The sequence below is a fragment of the Malurus melanocephalus genome, unplaced genomic scaffold (assembly GCF_030028575.1).
Source record: "Malurus melanocephalus ecotype Western Australia unplaced genomic scaffold, MMel_1.1 scaffold_280, whole genome shotgun sequence".
Classification (NCBI taxonomy): Eukaryota; Metazoa; Chordata; class Aves; order Passeriformes; family Maluridae; genus Malurus; species Malurus melanocephalus.
The window spans coordinates 701994-723402 of NW_026623512.1; the positions used below are offsets into that span (position 1 = coordinate 701994).

The 21409-nt window shown below is 37.1% G+C and overlaps 1 protein-coding gene across 2 annotated transcripts in view; it reads right to left on the reverse strand.

The window, feature by feature from the left end:
• Positions 1 to 21409, reverse strand: part of ZEB1 (zinc finger E-box binding homeobox 1) — a 117347-nt gene that overhangs the window by 11133 nt on the left and 84805 nt on the right. For both annotated transcript variants that reach the window (XM_057376512.1, XM_057376513.1), the window contains exons 2-5: positions 13502 to 13702; positions 8234 to 8296; positions 6427 to 6588; positions 3281 to 3483 (exon numbers count right to left, since the gene is read on the reverse strand). In XM_057376512.1, coding sequence (XP_057232495.1) covers positions 3281 to 3483; positions 6427 to 6588; positions 8234 to 8296; positions 13502 to 13702 — 629 coding nt within the window. The remainder of the gene's footprint in view (positions 1 to 3280; positions 3484 to 6426; positions 6589 to 8233; positions 8297 to 13501; positions 13703 to 21409) is intronic.

Below are 21409 nucleotides of genomic sequence, written 5' to 3' on the forward strand. Positions count from 1 at the left end.
AGAAGATTGTGGATGACTCACAGCATTTCACTTTAATGATCCAACTGCACTGAGTCTAGAGGACTGTGTCAGGATTTACTTAAGTCTGCTGAGAATCAATTACTACAGTTTGACTTGAGATTATATAAGCTAATAGATCTCAGGAAATATACAGTTACTGCAGGTCYTGGACTACATAAATATTCATACTAAATATCAGCGCATGTATTCAATCTGTCAGAAATGTTTCTGCTCCAGTCTTTAAAATCTAATGTTCCATTTCTAAGGCATGGAAGTTCGCACTCCACTTATCAAATTTTTAATGAGTTTTCCTGTTTTCCTAGTCCTAGCTATAAGGGGCTTTAAGCTTTCTGCCAGGTTGTGTTTCCAAATCTATTTTGCCTTAGCTTCTTATATTTGCAACTCTGTTCAGCTTTCTTGCGGTCTCTTGTAATACTGTTTTATAAATCTAGGACTTCCTCAGAATTACTTCGAAGGATCTTCTTTAAAAGTAACTGAGAAATCATAACACTTCTCCCAAAGTACCACCTGTAATATTTTCACCTTCATTTTCTGAGATTCAAATGGCTTTCCCCATTTCAGCACTGTTAAAGCAACATTAATTTGTGCCTGTTATATGTGATATATTTCTAATACACTGTACATAACTGCTGTTTTCTGCTGATTAAAGAATGAACTTTGCAACATGCAAAGAATATTCTTCTGCGCTCCTGCAAGGACTGAAAGAAGAAACACCAGCATTAAGGTGTGTCATTTATTAGCCACCAATAAATCCCTGCATCAAATGTTTACTGTGCTTAAGACTGAAACCCACTCCTCCCACAGCAGAGAACAAAATTAATTAATGAGAATCCTCAAAAGTTATTTGGAAGGCAGAAATTACAGGTATATCAGGGGTTTTCACAGATGGTTTGCCCAAGGTATCCAAGAACTGCCATTTCTCAGCAGTGTGCATGACATTCTGAAAACTACCTACAGGTGCTTCATAAATTGATGAGAAAAAAGTCAAAACAAATAAAAGAAGCATTTTTTCACACTTCAACATCTCTTTTGTTGCTTCATATGTGAAGGCAGGCAACACATTTGCAGTGTCACCTCCTACCAACTGTTGGTGGTGTAGGAGCAGCCAAGAGAGCTGGGCGGGGCATGGGGAGGAGGGAGGGATSAAGGAGAAGGTGCAGGATGGCCCTCATCTCTCTGAGGGAGCAGGAACACAAGTTTTGCATATCTCCCCTGGCTCAGAAACAGGCCCAGTGTGCAGGTATGCCTTTCACTACCTTCACTACAAAGATTTTATCTTTGCTGGTTTGCTTCCTTGTTACATTATTGTCACATAATGGACATTACACAGCTAACAAAGTTATCCAAATAATCTATTGTCATGTGAAGTTCTTTAAGAATAAGACATCAAGTTTTAAACATGCAGCTGCTTAAGAACCATAACCAGGAGGTCTATACTTTACTAAGGACAGAAGTTAATTTTCCACTACACAAAAGATGCAATCATGTATATGCAGCCAATTCTGAAGACATGACAACTTTGTGATAACATAAATAAATATCTCAAATCTGCCATCTAAACTACTGTAGTTTTAGCTCTGGCTATGGCTTGAGAGAAAAGAACACACTTAAATGTAATATTGAGTTCCAGACATTTCATCAAAACAACATTAATCAAATACAATTGTGCCTTCAAAAGTATAAATCCATTAAAATATATCTGCAGGAATATAATTTAAGCTTCCCTTTTTACCAATTCTTCTGAGAGTATTTACTCACTTGATATTTTTTATTTTTTCACTCAAACTACATGCAAGTATGGGAAAGGCTTCTATGTCCCCCAACTACTTTATTCTTCTGGTTTTAGGCTTGTAACTGAAAAGCCTGAAAATAAATGTGGCATCCCACAAAAAAAAAATTAGATAAATAGCACTCAAAGATTATATAGTGAGAAATACAAGATGTATATAAGACAAAAGTACCTTTCAAAGTGGAAGCTGAGCCAAAAAGGAAGCAAAACAGAAATTAATTCTTCATGGGAAGCATGTTTGAATAATAAAGAACTGCCACACCAGAATATGCCGGTGAGGTTATACCAAAGCTYGCAAGACAATAAAATCCTTGCAGTGGAATTGCTGATACTTCTTTTACCTATTTAATTGACCTGTGAATGTGAACACTCAGGTATAAAAATGTACAATAAATTTTTAAGCCTGTTGAATTTGTTGCACTTGGTGGTACTTTGTAGGATGGAGGTTAATAGCCAATGTGTAAAAARGCATCTCCTTTAYTCTGGGCTAGAGCCTTTCATTTTAACAAAAGATCTGTCTGGTGCTACCAGAAATGTTGGAGGTACCTTTACTTTTACATTCTGTTTTGCACCTTTCTKTTATATTTGTCTCCTGTTTAGTTTCTGGAGAGTATCAATCTTTCCAGTCTGTCCTGTGAAGGGAACATCTCCAAGCTTCTTTAACCTCATGGTGGAAAACCTGTATAGTTTCTTCTCTGGATAATTCCTGACTGTTTCAGTTGGTTCCTCAGCCTCAGAGTGCCTCTGATAAGCTATGGAAGCATGTGCTGGGGATGGATGATGGGACATTGTGGGGACAAAAACAAGGAAAAGAAGATGGACAGGAGAACAGTCTTAGGATCCTGCACAGTGATCAGATGGCTAACTCATGGAAGACATTTCAAAGAACCATGCCATCAGGTCAGCCCATGAACCAGAGAAAACAAGCTCATAACATCTTTAACCTTTTCTGTTGCTTCATTTAGTGCTGAAATACCACATTTCACACACTAATTATTTGTGTATTGTCTTATAGCATGAACTGCATTTGAAAACTGTACCTCTGAGTCAAGCAACATCATGATTTTTTAAGGGCAAAAATGCGACAGTAAATTGCAAATTATCCAAACAGGTTTCATGGAAAAAAAAGTGTTTCATTAAAGATTTGAAATTAGATCTGAGTCATAATTTTTATGCAACAGTAGCTGATAAACAGAAAAACCAACTAATTGTCTATAAATGTAATAAAGCGCTTCTGAATACAACCCTACTGCCTAGATGGGTGAAAACAGGAATTGASATCTCAGCCTTTGACAGCTGCAGAAAAAGCCTGACTTGAGCCACAAGCTCGAGTGTGTGCTCTGGGTCTGGACCATCAGCTCACAGATAACCTGCTGTGCACAGCATACCTGCTTTATACATTTCTGCCAACATAACAAATCACAGCGTTGCTAGAGAGGACAAGAAATCCTTAATTCAAACACCACTTACTGGATCTCTTCCTGATTTGTGTGATGTCATGTGGCGGTCGAGCTGCGTTCTGTAGGCAAAGGTGTAACTGCACAAGGAGCAGCTGAAGTTATCTTCGTTCTTTTCATGGCGGTATTTGATGTGTTCCTTCAGCGAGGTGAAGCGCTTGTACCCTCGGTCGCAGTACGGGCAGGTGAGCAGCTGGGAAAACGCGTCGGGTGTCCCTACACGGGAGAGACAATGCTCTGGATTGAAATAAACACAACTGCTAAACTTACTAACAGCAACAAACAGGCTTCACATTTACACCCATCACTGCAAGGAAACATGCAGCTGCTGGAAGCTCCATTTTTCTTGGAGAAGGGCTAATAATAAGTTATATTTTTTCCACAGGTATTATGCAACCTCCTGCACTATGGTATGGGAGTCCGCACAACATGCTGATGGGATAAGGTGGAAGGGTTTTAAACAAGAGATTAGATTGAGACTAGATATAAGGAAGAAATTTTTCATGATGAAGCTGGTAAAATACTTGAATAGGTTGCCCAGAGGAGCGGTAGATGTCCCATCCCTGGAAATGTTCAAGGCCAGGCTGGACAGGGCTCAGAGCAACCTGGTAAAGTTGAAGATGTCCCTGCTCATTCCAGGGAGCTAGATGACCTTGGAGGTCCTGTCCAACCTAAACCATTATGACTCATCGATATGTATGTGGTATTAGGACATACTGTCTGCAGAGCAGAAAGTAGATAAAACGTGAGGCCATATATATGAGTCTAATGTGATCTATGGAATCTATTTTGCTGGCTTTCATAAAGTACTTMTGTATTAGTACAGGGAAAAATAAAACCTAATAATAMAACCTAGAYTGAACCTAAATATTAATTCCACAARTCTATTTTGAGAAGTCACCATTTATGAAGTTTTAACTCCATTCTTTCTTATGGAATGTTTAGCATGTTTATGCATAGGTTTAGCCTCGCACTAAGTAACTTATTCTATCCTTGAAAAGTTAATTTTTTAAAGGATTGAAAAAAATGTCTCTAAGAATTGATAAAGGTATGTTCAAATAAATGTAGGTTTTGCTGTATTGACCATCAATTTATGGGTGTGGGATTGCATAAACCATCAATTTATGGGTGAAATCCTCCAATGACCATGCCAGTCTTCCATGCTTCAAGAAAAACAGGAAGCAAATGTTGCAAGGATACACCTATGCACTGTGTTGAGCATGACAAAGGTGGAAGGTTTTTACTAATTAACATTTTATRCTCTGACGCACAAGGGGCACATTTGTACGTGCTGTCATTTTAAGTTTCAGAACTGTAAGAATTATTAATACTCATAAAATTATCCAGTACTTTTAGAAAGTACTTCTGAATTATTTACCTTCATGACCTCTTCCAGSAGTTATTACTATAGATTGATTATATGTTCTACAGAGTAGCAATTCATTCCATTTGTGTGGAATTAGCACTGATTTTATTTTTACTGAATGTGGCACTATTCTTGCAACAGTGAAAAGTAGAGTCAGAGTCAAACCACTTTTCCTTATTAATAAAAATCACCACTTTTCCTGTCATACAGGTTCTTTTACACTTGCTGTAGCATCAATCAAGGTAACCCCTACCCAAAGGGGTTTTTTGTTGTTCTACTTCTGCTTTTCCTGGTTTAGCTGAGTTGCCCAAAAATGAATCCACCCCCATATGTGTAGACCAAGTACGCTCCCCTTCAATTCTCTTTTTTCCATCTACAATTCAATTAATCTGACACAAAGAATACTCCATTTCAGCACAAATACAACTCAGTGGAAATGTCAGTAGCACGTTAACTCAAATTCTATTTCCATTGGAGCGAATGGAGAAATGGCAATCATTTCCCAAAGTCACTAAAAACTCTGACTCCGCTGCACCTCCTTGTCTAGTCTCTCAGTTTGAAAGCATGTATCTTTAGCAAATGTCACTATTATTTTGGCATTTTCTGTTCCAAAATTAYTAAAACACTAAATGCTATTATTCAGAATTGTGATCTTCAGAACACTTCTCTGTGAAGTTACTGGGATGGGTAGCATTTAAATTATTAATACGAATGTGCATTTTTAATGATTACATGGAAATCATACAGCAAGACTGTAAAACTAACTTGACAATATGTGCCACTGCAACCACATATTAAAATCTTAAATTAATGAATGCATTTTTTAAAGAAAAACCTCTAATAGCATAAAATCTCTGGAGGAGCAGAACAAACAAGGTTTTCATAACTTCTTGCACTGCTCTCTCTTAGACTCCAGTACAGTACTACAGCTACAATGACATTTATCTGTTCTGTTATATACATTTTTTTAAATGACTAGAACACAACAACTCATAACCACTTGTGTAGGATGTTACTTTTTCTTGAAAAATCAAATACTACAATTGTCACAAGCTACCTAAGCTGAACTTCAGAAAACACACAGAATGCAAAACCAATCTGAACATGATTTGCCTTCAAATATTTCATGACGAAGAAATTAACCAAGTGTAACTTCTCATCTCACTCGGAACACATTAAACATGAAACTTACTCAGGAAAAAAAAACCCCACATCTGCTTAAAATAACAACAGGTCATTATTTTTTCACATAAACATTTCTGTATGAAGAATGCTTCTTTTTTCTCCACTGCTGTTCTTTCAGGCAAAAAGCCCCAAAAACCTGCCATAGTCTGGCTACTCAATAAGAGAAATTCTATCTAACAGATCCTTTGGAGTTCTTTGTTTAGGACTATAAAACAGAAAAGAAACATTATGTTATACCTCCCTTTAAGTTATTCTTCTATAAAAGTGTACTTTTTTGCTTTACTTCTATTTAATAAATGTTTATTCTGTTCTTTCACGTAATGATGTTGAATGGATTTAAGAAAGCTTGAATTTTTCTTTCCAATGACTTGAGGTTATCAGTTAGATACTCATACAACTGAATCCCAGTGCAAGTCTTGTCTCATGAAATCAAGTAGCACCATTTTTTGCATCAGGATCCTATCCTCTTATAATTATGTAACTAAGGTTTTTTTTCCCTCTATAGTTACGTGTATATGCATTGCTGTCTTCTTAAGTACAACAGAAGTTTTGGGCCAAGTAGTGAGKAACAACTGATTTCACATGAACTGAACTGGTGACATATTTACCATTTTCATCCTGACCACTGGCTTCTGGCGTGCCTTGTCTCTGGTCCTCCTCAGGTGCTTCAGGGTAGATAACAGCTGTATCTTCTTGTTGAAGGAATTCTTCAACATTAGGGTCATGGTTTTGCTCATTTTCTGCATCAGAATCACATTCATCTTCTTTTACTAAGAGTGAAAAACAAGATACAAAATGAAGTTTTAAAAGAACATAAATGAGATTTGGTAATTCACATTGCCAAATCTCAATCTAGCTGAGGATTTAAAATCTCTTTACAAATACTAGCATAAGTCAAGCCCTTTAAGATGCCAGATTATGCCATGTTTTAAAAGTGAGCTGGTAGCATAATGATACTTAAGAACTTGACYAAACACAGTTTTCCTTTTAAACTCAATGCATTTTTAAAATTTTAAATTTAGGTGTCCTTAATTTCCCTAAAAATCTTAAATGCAACATTAATTATGATTTAGGCCTTGTAGTTGGAAGGCCAGTTTACCATCTTGGCTCCTGTGTTTGCAAAAGTACATTTGTTGCCTTCGAGTCACAATTTTCAATGTTATTTATAACTGTTCATTAGCACAAGCTCAGAAGATATTTAAACTCATTAACAAGCTGGCCAGATAAATGCAGCAAACTTAAACTCTGATACCTTGTTCTCTGGTGCTGGAAATGGCTACCAAAAGAGCTTCAGATCTAGTTAACAACCTTCAACATTTTCCAGTTAAAAACTTAMGAGCAAAATGTAGTGAAAACTGTATTGCAAAACTAGCAAATAATAAATGGAATATTTTACTTAATGCTTGTACGATAAATATTTGATAGCGAGTGTTTGCCTAAATACATTGTTCATAGAGTTTATTTTTACCATGGTGGAACACTCTGTGAAARCTCTGTCTGCAGCACCCTAAATCATGACAGATGTTCTCCACTATTAATGTGAGGGATATTTTTAATAGGAAAGAGAAGTTTTATGATTCATCTCTCAGTGAGTGAAGTCACATACTCAATTTACAATTTGACACAATCCTTTTATGACATGAAGCAGTCTCTCACATATCAACTGTAAAACAATGCATAATGCAGCTCTCAATACTTATGTGGAGAGAACTGACTTTCTAGAACCTGAAAAGAATGTGTGAATCTATAGCTTAAAACATATCAACGTTTACTTCTCTGTTTTTCTTTTAAATAAGACTTACTCAGATATCTACCTWTCTTAATAAAGACATTAAAAAACAACTTAAAACTTAATATATATCCCCAACAACTTAAAAAAAGTTGGATGGAATATATATTCATCTTTTGGCAAGCAGAGGAAATAGAAAAAATAACAAATGATTTGTTTTTGTTTGAGTCTGAAACTGAAGTAYACATTTTATTTTGCCTTCTGTGTAGTCAGTACAAACAGATGAGTTGAWAATAAAATATATTATTAGCTTAAGTTTATTTTTGTATACTTCTTCACAGCTTAAAACCCAACCTGCTGATGCGTACACCTACATGTAAGATCACTGCTTTTCCTTTGTTTGCCCTTTGGAGATGTGGTGCTGCTGGGGCTCTGTGGTCAGCCCTGGGGTGGGAGGGCTGCTCTGTGTCACTGGTCACCTACACCTCTGGAACCTGGACACAAAAAGGTGCCCACACTATTTTCCTCAGCTAAAGTATGTTTACAGTTTAAGACCTCTAGCATGGAAAAGCAAAGCAGTTTTATAAACAGAGGAGGGAGAAATCCAAAGATTTCAGAATGATACTCAACAAACCAAAATTCAATAGCACTTTATGAATAAGTGACTCAGATAAATGAAGAAATACCTGTACATCCAATTTCATCTGTCTGAGCGTCAGGCCCCAGGATTTCCTTTCTTTCTTTTCCAGCTGAAATAGCACATATCACAAAAAGAATGAATAGTTTAAAAAAACCCCACAAGACAACAACAAAAGCCACATGCACACCAACAACTTAATATACTTGAGTTATTTTTCATTCCTGCATTGTTTAGAATAACTGCATTTAAACACAACATTCTTTCAAAAATATGGATGGCACTTTATTTCAGCAATGTGTGATTAGGTGAACCGCAAAGATATTTCATACTTAAGGAAACCAAACCTTAAAAGGAAGCAATATTGAGCACTGACCATAATGTGAAGAGAGGTAAAGGCATGGACAGTGTGTTTCATCAGCAAAGAGAGAGTCAGCTACTTAAATGACCCTATCTACAAATGCAGCCATCTGATACACTGGAATATTATTTCCAGAAATCAGAGCATCATAAAACAAATGCAGTTATGTTATTTTCTCCAATTAGCCATTTTCAGAAATGATTGATAATTTGCTGGTAATGTCTGCAAACAGCAACCTAATGCRTTCTCTTTCTTGCAAATCATCTGGAAACCACTTAAGGCTGTGATTTCTTAAATAAAAAAAAAGGATTTTAAACACGTGCTCCCCCTTCAGAACAAYTGTGCACTACAGATCTGTTTCACATATCGATTCCAGTACTCGGCACGAGTCTGCAGAACCAGCGCTGTGGAGCCAACCTGCYGCCCCAGCTCTGCCAGCTCTGCTGAGCTGCAGCCTTCCAGGATGCTGCATGGAAGTCTGAACTCACAACAGGTTATTGGTTTGAATCAATAAACAGCCAAGTTGTTCTTCATTTTGGTTCATTGGGTAGCATGGACAGGGAAGTTCCCATAGGAAAAGCCACTGCTGACATTCCTGTCAGTACCTGGCTTATGGCAGGAGTACTTAGGAAAGCTGCCTTGGTTGGTTTGCTCTTTATCARGACCATGCTATGCTAATATATATGAAAAGAAAGCACGATTTCAGAGTTTCATCATGGAAACCTTGGATGCTTCAGACCTACACTGCAGAAAAAGGCTTTTGGGTGATGCAGGAAGATAGAGCACACAGCTGCTCTGATCTGAAATGGCAATCGTTATACTTCTATTCACCTTGCTTCACTCTACTTCAGCACAGGAAAATATCCTTTAGCTTGGCAARGCAAAAGCTCAGAACATTCCAGCTTTTTAATTACAGGAGAAGCTAAWTTCTCCTTTATGCGGAAGATAATAAATTCTAGGAGAATTTTAAAGTTCTCAAATAGTACCAGCTTTCTCAAAGGAAAAGCTTGTTAATTCTGTCTACTTTGACCATATCCCTCAGAACCAAGGTATCTGCAAATAGTGACAAGCAAGAAATGTGCTTTAAAGGAAACTGTAACTCTTAAATCTTATTTTAATTTCAATTTCRAATCTTCTTCAAATTTCAACTAATGACATCTGAAAAAAAAATTCCAAACCCTCAACAAACTCAAATGTATTTCATTGGTCAGTACTGAATTGTGAACTAATTACATTTTTGGTTCATGGTAGCAGATTTGGTTCAGAGTTTATAAAATGGATGAGTGGCTGCAACACAAATTTAAACCCAAAATTTAATTTCTTAAAATCAGACATGATGCAAAGTCATTATTTTCCTTTAAAAAGGGTTTGTGATTTTTCTCCATTATGAAATAGGGTCTACAGAAGGGGACGGATATCAATAAGTTATTACTCTGGAAATTTAAATTACAGTGTCTCTACAGTAAATTCCACTGGCTTCAGTACAAATAAAAGTTATGCTTCCCAAGGGAATATCCAGGAATTGATGGCATTATAGAATAATCTCATTATAGATTAACCCCCTCTCAAATCTAATAATCACAACCTCTTTTTGGTACTGTCTCTTCCCAATAGCTAAAAGTAGGGTGTAAGACAGGGAGAAATCCTTTTCCACAGGGAAATGCTGATAAAAATTGGTAATTTTGAAAATATTAAGTAGACACCCATCTTTATAGCTATGTATGGTCCACAAAGAAAGGCAGCATTGCAATTGTGCCTTCAGAAGTTATCCCACAGCAAATACAGATGGATGGGAAGCAACAGAATGGGATGGGATGARGGGGGTACAGATCTTACAACACTGTTCCACCAGGCAGAAGTCACAGCTCTGAGTTCCAGAGGAAATTCAAGCTACCTGCTAAATAGCAGCTTAAATAGAGGTCTCCACAAATAGCATCTAGGTCATGAATATCCATCCTGCTATTACAGCTGGACATACCAGATAGCTGTAAAACAGGCTCTTGGACTTCTACTTCTCATCACTGCTTATGAGCTACTGCTTAGAGACACAGTGGGGCTTCCCAGGGTTAAATGCTGATGATTTTCAGATGACAGGGAACAGTGTTAACTAGCAGCAAACATGCCTGACAACTACTGTCATTGCTGACTGTAAAGATCTCTGCATGGCTAAGATAAGTGATCAAATTTAAGCCACTAGCAAAGTGGAAATTTTGGCTGTAGGCAGAAAAACAGAACTTCATTGAAATTTCCAGTGCAGTCTTTATCTGCAGAGAAGGAAATAAATTCCAAAGTACATCAAGAAAGTTTCTAGTTTAAATTCTTCAGAGCTAATTTTCTGATATTCATGTAGCAAGCACTATTTACAGCTTGCATATTGACTGGTTGTTTGCTTTTTGATCAAAAAGATGCCACACAACCCACCAAATGTCAGAACGCACTTTTGAACATATAGGCTCAGCCTAAAATGTGATGACTTAAGGGGAACTTCTGAATTCCAGAAAGAGCTTAAACGTAAAACATAACTTCATTAAGTTTTAAAGGTTATTTTGAACTCTGAATTTTTTTTTTAAAAAAAATCAGTTTTTCAAAGATATCTTAGTTCCAGTCCTGAGACCTCCAGGTTTGCTAAATACTTATAGTACATAATAATGCTTTTTAAAGTGCATTAATACAGTAAGTTTAACTCTTGTTCTTTTTTTTTCCTTCTTTTAATTGTAGCATAGGTTTTGCTTCTAACTAAAGCAAAGAAAAATCATATTAGAGAATCATTGTACACATGAATACTGGCACACTGTCAACAACTTGTACAGGATACATGTGGTTTACTTTTTTAAACCCATAGGACTGTTTCAGTTAAACCTCTTGAGAAACACACCTTATATTTAAAACACCTGTTCCTAGGGCCTTTTAGAAATTCAGTTAGAATGACTGGAAACGGAAGGAACAAATCTGATAAAGAGATGTTATGTGTGTTGTTTCTATTCTTGGGGATACGTGAACAGAATATACAGAAAACTCATTCTGTCAAATTCAGCTAAACCCAGAACTACTGAGTACCACTTTACTGATAAAATACAACTTATTAAAATTGCTGTAGAGTATGCTTTGTAAAGACAATCACCAGTCTTGAAGATGGTTGCACACCATTTACCCCAATACCTTTCCCTGTATGAGACAGACCACGTATTCAGTACCTCTCTCTGTATTTYTAACATGCAATCAAGACTGATGATATGATTTTCAGCTCATATCTCTCCTTCTAGGAAAGCTATCAAAAGAATAAACAGTACTCTACCCTAGCAAATCAAAGCTCCATRAAACCTAATGCAGCCTTCACTTTTCTTGTGAAGCCAGAAATTTAAACAATTTATTTTAAAGACCCTTATTATCAAATTAAAAAAAAACTAAACCCTCCAGACTGCTGCAAAAGTGGCTTCAGAATAYGTAATTTTTACAGAAGAAATTTGTGGTTGTTGAGCAAGCCTGTGTGCAAATTGACTATTCTTTTGTCTGGCTGCCAATGAAATTCTGTCTTTGCTAGCAAACTCCAAACCAGAGAAACACTGCCTACATTGCAAATCACAATGACAGTAGCGTTTAAAATTACATAGAATTTAGAATTTCAGCAAACAAATTTTTAAAGGTTGAAAATGCTACRTTTGGCAAAAGGAGTAAAAAAAGATGCCATCACATGTGTAGAGCCCTGAAAACTGCACGAAAACTGCCGGAGGTGCTGTGTGATGGGTACATCTCCAGGAAATGTCCAGTCCAAGAGGTCTTAACTTCCTTAAACTTCTTAAAGCCAGCGCTCTTCTTCCCTCCCCATTCATGGCTTCCTACACCTATGCTTGAAGGGTTCAATCCTACACAGAGCCCATTTTAATGTAACCACAATTTCTGATACACAGCCTGCGAAGRTATTACAGGAAAACTAAGAAAATTACCTACCTAATAATGTAGCTCCAAAATACTCATTTCCCAGCACAGCATATCTTGGCAATAGCAGCTATGCACAAACAGGCTGAGTTGATGCTATTCTTTGAACTCTCAGCTGCTCTCTCTCAGCTGGACTGCAGTTAGGGACCATATGACTGCTTTTCGTTTATTTAGATGTGAGGTCATGCACTGTGTATTAAACCACCAGTGTTAAAAGGTGGATGCTAGGAATTGTGGCTGGAGTTCAGACACAAACAGGGATATGCTGGGAAACATTCCCTATCTTTCAGGGCATTAAGGCCAAATTCCACAATAAATTCCACTAATTTATGCATTTATCCCAATTTGGCTTGAAAGTAAGCATGCTGTGTGATATTATGAAACTCAGAATCTGATTCCACAGTAAAAAAAAGCCCATTTTCTGCCTACTTAAAATTTTCAGCTTCTGAACCTGCTGCATAATATGTGCAACATCTACCTCCTTCAGTGTTTTCAAAGTAAAGATTTATTATGACTTTCACAGCCAATTCTAAAATTAATAATCTAAAAAAATTTTTTMTGTCTGTATTTTACAAGGAAAAAGACAGAGAGAATTTTGAATTCAGAGACACCTGATTTTTTTTTTTCCCTCTTTTTTTTTTGTTTACTGCTTGCTCCCCAAGCTGAGCAAATCCTGAACCTTACAGGGAGCTATGGCGGGGACCTGCTAGGCAAAGACTTGAAAGCACTTAAAAAATCAGATCAAGTAACCAATCTCCAATCAGCCTTTGGAATGCTGCAACTATGGATTGTGAGCTCCTGTTAAACAACGTCAATGGAATTAATCCACCTCTGAATGTGCTTCAAATAATAAATGAAGAACATGAAGTATAGTACAATAAATATGTTATAAACCCTCTTTTTTGCTTGTGAATATTACATGTTATTTCATCAATAAAGTGACCAAAAAACGTTCTTTTGAATCTTCATTTTACAAAACTTTCTCTATACAATATCATCAGGATATGGAAATGAACATACCTTCATCTTCCCAGCAACTGTTTGTACTCCCTTCTCTTTCGCTGTTTTCTGGTAATACTATATGGTCTGTTGGCAAGTCATCTTCTGGCACACTTGCATCACAGTCTGCTGCATCTGTTACACTTTCCTCTTCCACTATATGCAATTTATCTTCATCATCTGAATCTGAGTTTGCTTCTACCACATTGTTGTAATTGGTGACTGTGGAGAGACAAAACAAAATGCTGATCAATTCACTCTTAACAAACAGCATGAAGGTTCAAAGCTTTCAGTACTCTGGCCAGGTGGTATCCATGGGGCATCTCCACAGTCACATTGTTATTGTTCCTTCTCCCAGGGGGATGCCAGTGCCTCATGAGCAGCTTGGACAGAATGTTGGCACAAAAGAAGATTCCTGACAGCTCCTGGGCTCCCACCACCACCGGGAACCATRGTACCTCTCACTTGGGCACACCCAGCAGAAGCTGCACAAAAAAAAGGCAGTGATGACTCCAGAGCTGGATCCAAAGTGGAGCAACAGAATTCCAACTGGATCACTCCAACTTTGATGCCAGCATTGCTGTACGTCTCATTTATGATTATTATGGCACTGATAATAGTGGCCCCAGGCCAGCACACTGCAGGGAGGGCAGAGCACTGGGTGTCCCACGGAGCCAGCCCTYGTCTGCAGGCACACACTGTGTGCTCACCCAGCCCTGCTTCCCTCCTCCTGTAACCAATGCCACCCCATGCTCCAGCTATGGGAATCAGGGAGAAATGACTGGGAACAATAAGGAGACTGGATTCAGAATGGCTTAAGTGCTCCTGATCCAAGCTAAAATGCTCTTGTAGTTACAGCCATTAAAGGCTCAGCAGGACGAATGTGAAAGGAAAAATCAGAGATCACTTAGACAGGGAATCTCACATAACATTTGCCCAGTTACCATGAAAAGGTAATAACTCTGCTGTCTTAGTCTGGARAACATATTGCCTGGAGACTCTTGTAGACAAAGGATTACAAGACAATATATATGTTTCTGTCATATGGGAGCAGAATTTATTAAAATAGTCTTCATGTGTAAGCAAAAAAGATCAGTTGCAGCCATTTCAACTTAAAATGTAAGGAATTCTAAGTAAACTGTATTAAGAAAAAATTACTTTTGCAATCTGTTTAAATGTCTTGTTACTAATACTGAAGTTAAACCATGAAACAGATCTACATGGGTATTATTTCTTCACTACCAAGTTTAAACTTCTTACTGAAATGCTTCAGAATACAGTCTAAGAAAGAGAATAAATTTATAGGTGGATAAACCAACAAGACTTGGCTGCAGCACTCCTTCAGTGGTTATCAGAATTATACCTGGGAGGCATATAATCATGGTACTTTATGATACCTGCATCCTGTCACTGCTAGTCCACAAGCAGCCAGACTGATTATTCATGTGAAATACTGCCTATTAAGGTAGATAAATAACAAACCAGACTCCTGCTTTTCTGAAGTTAGCTCTTTTTTTTTTTTTTAAGTAGGCATTTTAGTCATTTAAAAATGCATGTAGTCAGGAAAAGTGAGTAACATTATGAACTGACAGGCTACTATCTCATTTCCTTCCAATTCATGAGAAAAATGTCTCCTCTAAAACATGCATGAAAATGACAAAAGRGCCTTTTGAATTTAAAACAATCATTCAATGTTTCCATATTTTACATAGTGTTATTTGAAAAATGTAGTAACTCCCCACTACTCATGGTATTGACATCTTGTGAAACAGCAAATTTAGGCAAATTGCCTAAAAACCAGTACCTGGTCCACTTCAATTGATAAATTGATATTCACTTAATATTCTGTAACTTATTTTGCAAAGCAAAATAGCTACAGTAAGTGATGCTGTTAATACTGTGTGATACGGAATATGTACATGTATTCTCTCACCAAAGAAAATTTATGAATTTATTCTCCTGAGAAAAGGTAAATGCAACTTGTAAAAGGTGCAAGAACAAACATAAAAGAGGAAGAAGTGGCTGAAAAATAATTTCATCCTTTTCTCTTGACTGGGTTTTACTCTGTTGCTTAAATGTAGAGGATTATTAATATAAAATAGCAACGTATTTACATTTGCCACACATGAAGGAGATCAGTAAGAGCGGGGAATCAAAATTTACAGGCATAAGTTCAGATGTAGATAATGAACACTTGATATTTTAAAAAGAAATTTCCTGTTTAGGAAATTAGGKGACATTCATTATATTAGATTTAGAGTGGTTTTATGGAAAACAAAAACATAATCAGTTTGRAGAATTACACTAAAAGAGAAAAAAYTTYTCTTCTTTCCTCATCAAATATATTACAGACATAACCTATTTATTATGGCTCTCTTCACCTTGAAACATTTTTATACATTCTCACTATACTCTGGTGCCAACTCTGGAAAAGTTAAAAGCTCCTCTTTCCTCATAAAAAGMAATGAACAAATAGTCTTTGGGATTTCAGTTTCTTCCACAAAAAAATCAGTTGTCAACGAGGCAAGACAATAAAACAAGTATAACAGAAAAATCTGKCTCTAACATTCCTGTTTTCCTCTCCTCAAAAAGCTTTGGGGAAAATAAATCTGCCAAAGCTGCATCTARAAGGCCTCAGCACATTTGGGGTGGCCAGACAACCCACCACCAAACTCAGCAGAAAGTCAAGCACTTAACATGACAGAACCACTCCTATACCTACACATAACTTTAACTAAATGATTACATGCTGCTTTCCTTCTGCAGGATCCTTGACTGATCTAGTGTAGTGACAGTAAACACAAACAAAATGCTCAGTTTTATGGAATGAGCTRAGTATTTGTAGCATCCTGTCTCATTTGTTCAGATTGCAAAGTGATTGCTCATTCTTCTTGTTCCCTTCAGCCAGCAATGTTCCTAAAGCTTCACTAACAGGATGTGAGCCAGAATGGGATTCCATATTATTATAACACATTGCATATGCTTATACACAATATATTGTAACTATATATTGTATAATTATATAATGTRYATAATATATAATTTCCTTACATGGTATTCAGCAGGAATGCTTCAATACATATCATTAACTGAACCACAGTAGGGTGATGCTATCCGCATTTTACAGAGAAGAAACTGGCTGCTTAAATACCAGAAGAGTCTTTTGGCAATCCTGGCATTGCCACGTCAGAGCAGGGCACTCCAGGCTGTACTTTTCAGAGGACTTTGCATTTATGCARCGTTTTACACATTCAAAGCACACTTGTGTTCATTCCAAGTGCAGCTGTGCCCAGAGCCCAGGTACCTTGGCCTTCGTGCCACAGCAACTACAAATGTAGAGATCTCCAAATAAGTGACCTTCTAGAACCACATAAAACCTCTTTCAAAATGAGGGAGTAAAATCCAGCCTTTCTGTGGAGCTTTCAAACGCCCTGGAGAGAGTGCTTTTGATTCCTGCAGCCCTCTACTTAAATTACTATGCTTTCCMGCAATTAAGGCAAGGGTTCTGGAGGCAACAGCTTCCTTTAATAAACATCCCTGATTCATTCTCTGGGCACCATTCCTCCTGTGAAAAAATTATGTGATCACATAATTAAAGATCTTATCGTTGTGCATACATGCAAGGGACAAATTAAAACAGTTTGAACAATCTTCATTTCGACATTTTCCAACTTTTTTTTGAATGCTTGGCTTTCAAAGTCAAGTGTTTGATTTCAAAGAAGGTATTAACATTCTTTAATGGAAACGATGGTTAAAAAAAGAAAAAAACAATCAAACTGTGTAATTTACTGTATTTTTAGCTAATTAAAATTAAAATCAAAATCCCATTACACGATACCATACTGATGCCTGCATGGCTGCAAAGCTTAGCTTTAGCAATGCAGATTTGCTCCTGCTGCCCTATGAGAYTAACGGGTGGTAGTAGGAAGTTGCTGCCTCCATTTGCTAGCAGGCTTTGGCTCCATATTTCACAAGAACTATGGCACCTGGCATTCAGTTCCAGTGGTAATTATCCTTTCTCTCTCCTTTCTTCATTTCAGTCCTAGAGTCAGATTTAGACCTTTCCTATCTGTACATAATTTTGGGTGTTTTCTCCTCTCATCCTCAGTATTTCCCCAGAATAGTCACCACTGAAGGAAGAGGACAACAAGCTCATAAGCCTTGCCCAATGCCTGGCGCCACAGTAGCTGCTGAAGTTGGGAAGAATAAATCTCATTAAACCTTTGTGGATAAAGATTGAAGGATACTCAATACAAAAGCAATATGTAGAGACAATTACTTACAATCTCTGAAAGAAATTCAATTGACTATACATAAACGATGACTTCAAGGGGCTTCTAATTTGGCAAAATATTCCATGCAGAAAATAAAACACACATAAAACCWTGCCTGGAACAATTACAGCTTCCCAGTGAAGTAGCTACAAGTATTTTAGACTTCAGTACTATTTTCTTTTAGTTAATGTCATTTAAATGTAGTGACTAGCTAAATAAAATAATTCAGCCTGGATCACAGAAATCTGGCACCAACAGCAGTCAGTGTCTCCCCGATGAGACACTGCTCTGTGAAAAGCAAGGACAATTACAGAGGTTACGTCACCCTCGGCTACCTCGGCTCCAGGGACGGCCATCAGCCGCAGGGGAGAAGCAGCAGACCACTGAAGGGGTCTTATCTTGCACTGTAAAAGCTACACATCATGAACCATGGCTGTAAACCACTGCAAACAGGTCACCAGACAATCACATACAAAGTATGACACATGCATAGGCCTATTCTATTCAATGTGTAGTATGTAACCTTAGCAAAAATCTACATTATTGAAGTGTAATTATTAATTTCAGCTTTACTTCCACAGATTAATAGAAAGGCTCAACAAATCTATTATAAATGACACTGAAGACGAAATATTTATTCAATAAAATCAATTTTAAATATCTTTACTATGTAACATCTGAAATAGTTATGAAATAGTAATTAAAAAATACATCTTACGAAGCATAATTACTTATTCTCCTCTTGATCACTTTCTTGATCCAGTATCCTGATTGTTAAAGAATAAATCCCTATCTGCAGTTGAAACTTTCCTTGCTCTAAGAACAAATACCTGCAAAAAGAACTGCAGAAAATGAGCTCCGCTTTCTGGATTTTTACATTCCTAAATGAAAAGCAGATGTATGACATTGCACAATTCTAATTAAAAAAGAAATGTGCTCAGATGGAAGTAGTGATCAAAGACGAAAACACTAATACTGTGGTGATGAAAGACTGTAGGACTCAACGTTTTCATAATATAATGGGTGATTCCTCAAAAAGACAAGTGAGCTGGGTGGCAATAGAAGGAAAGCTCCTTAAGAAGTTGTCAGCAGGTACTTGYTCACCGCTCTCCCATCCAGATCTGCTCTCAGAATCATTAGATGACGTGAAAGATGACATTCCCAACTCATGGAATGACACAGTYATGTTCATGTCACTCAAATTCAGATAGAATCTGCTCATCTCAACAAGATGAGCATATGTGATGGAGTATGTATCAGAATAATTTGATATTACGTGGCAAGAGGACAGAACTGCACTAAAAAGGGGCAGAATTCCACAGAACTAAGGGAAAATGCTTAACATGTAATACCAGGATCTGGAAGGATGCTTTGAACCTGCTATGACCTCTTGTTCAATACCTGACAAGGGTCAGTGACTTTTATGTAGAATGGGGTCCAGCATTCTTACTACCTGTCTCTTGTACTCCTCTYCATACTTAATCCAAAAATCCTACCTACTTCCACTGAAAAAAAAACCCCACAACATTTAGGAATTCGTGAGTTAACACAAACACCCTTGAATTTTTTAAGATGTTGAACAYGTAACCAACACATCTGAGTTGTGTGAGCTCAGCATCTCAACAACTGAAYTGGCTGGAGATGTAGAACAGGTGTGAAAGATTCTGATCTTTTAGAAATCCAACTTCTAAATGCTCTTCAAAAAAAAAATAAATTGAAAGCTTATGCATGAATGCTCCTTGAAAGAAAGGTTTGATTCTACAAACTGGAACAACTCCTGTGCTCTCAAGTTTGTTCTTGGTTCATGGATTTCTGCTCTGACAGCCTACAATCATCTCTTGGAAACCATTTACTCTCTGTCAGCCCACCTGAAAATCTACTCCTATGTATTATTTAGCYTTAGCTTAATATTTAAGCAAAATATACTGTGAAGTCTGAAACCTAGTCATTTGGCATTCAGTATTTTATACTTAGATTTTAGGGTATAATACTAATTTTGTTACTACTCCTGAATGAAATCCCATACTTTCAACTCTTCACTGATAAGCTGCCCAGTATCTTTAGTAAAGATAAAYCTTCATGCTCTTTTCATATTTTTCCTCTCAGTTTACCCCTGACATGCAATAATACACACAGAACTATGTTACCATCTGAAGCAGAAATATGAGAGAGCTTAAKAAGAGAGAAGACATATGCTCACACTTCTGTTAAAACAATCAACTCAGAACCCATCACAGGACCCTTCATCAACATACACTGCTTCACTTTTATCCACCTAGAATTTTGCCTGCCATACTTCTGGCTTGACTATTTGSAAACACTGGCATTATTTCCCAAACAAGTACAAGCAACCCTTAGTGAAAATATTTGCTGCTTCACACTCATGTCACTGCCTCCACCAGGCAGCAGGGTGACTTTCTGTAGCACTGGGATGGCCAGCAGCATTACAGAGGAGAGTGGAGGCAGCAAAAACATTCCATTAGGTAGCTTGCTGAATTCAGTAAAAGCACACAATGAGATCTCGTTACGTGCAAAGTACGAGGAAACTGTATTATACTCTCAATTAAATCGTTCAGGAACAAAAACCATGCCAGAGATTAGCTTCTGAAACAATCCATTTAAAATTTAATTTAAGAACATACTTGCAATTTTCAGAAAAGTCATTCTGCTTTTAAGAACTGTATATGTGCTATGACTGTGGAGAGTGGAACTACATTTTATGTATAAAAGGCTGACTCATGTTGATTTATACTTGTGGAGATACACACGTGAATGTGCTCACACAGGGACATGGGAACAGGATTYGGTGCTTCTTCTGCCTGAAGGGATCAAACTTACATCTCCCACGTGTGTTTATATAAATATATGGATAGCTGGGAAAATGTAAGTCTAAATATTTACATGTACCAATAACATTTCCGATAATTTTGTTTAACTAATAAAAAGCTCTTTCAAAATGTTTTTACACCTCTTAACTGAATACTAGTCAAATGCAGCTTGACATCCACTYAGACTGAATGTTCTAATACATTCAAATGCATAAAATTCAAGAATCTTAATAAGCACTAAGGTATATAAATCACCTCAATACATATGTACAGGATTATTTGGTCTTCAGGTCATCTCAAAGAAACTTTGAGTTTAAAATAAATGCTTTGCAAGCAGACTGCAGACTAAAATKTGTTCTAAATACTTTAACAAAAGGAGACTGGATGTTTGGCTTGGCTTAGCCAACACATTGATTAAAATCAATGGTGCAAATAGAATTTTTCTGCTTGTCAATTTTAAGTCATGGTTTTAAAATCAATCAACATTGACACTAAAAAAAACCTTAACCCTCAGTGTTGATGGCAAAGTCTGGAGCAAAGTCTGATGATCTAAGTCGCCATCAGTTTCCCAGAACAAGGGTAATGGCTACAGCTCTGGCATGACACTCCGACATGACATCAGTGATACTTGGAGGAAATGTGGCAAATATTCAGWCTCAGTGCCAAAATTTTTTGTTGGTTGCCTTTGTTCTCATCATCAGTTCAATTCTGAGTAACCTAGTCCTACATGCAAAATCACACTGGAGCAGGACAGTTTGGTAAAGTATTATTTGGAAATGCAGGATGAGCTCAAGGCTTCCAAGTGGGGCAGACTCGGTGGAATTCTT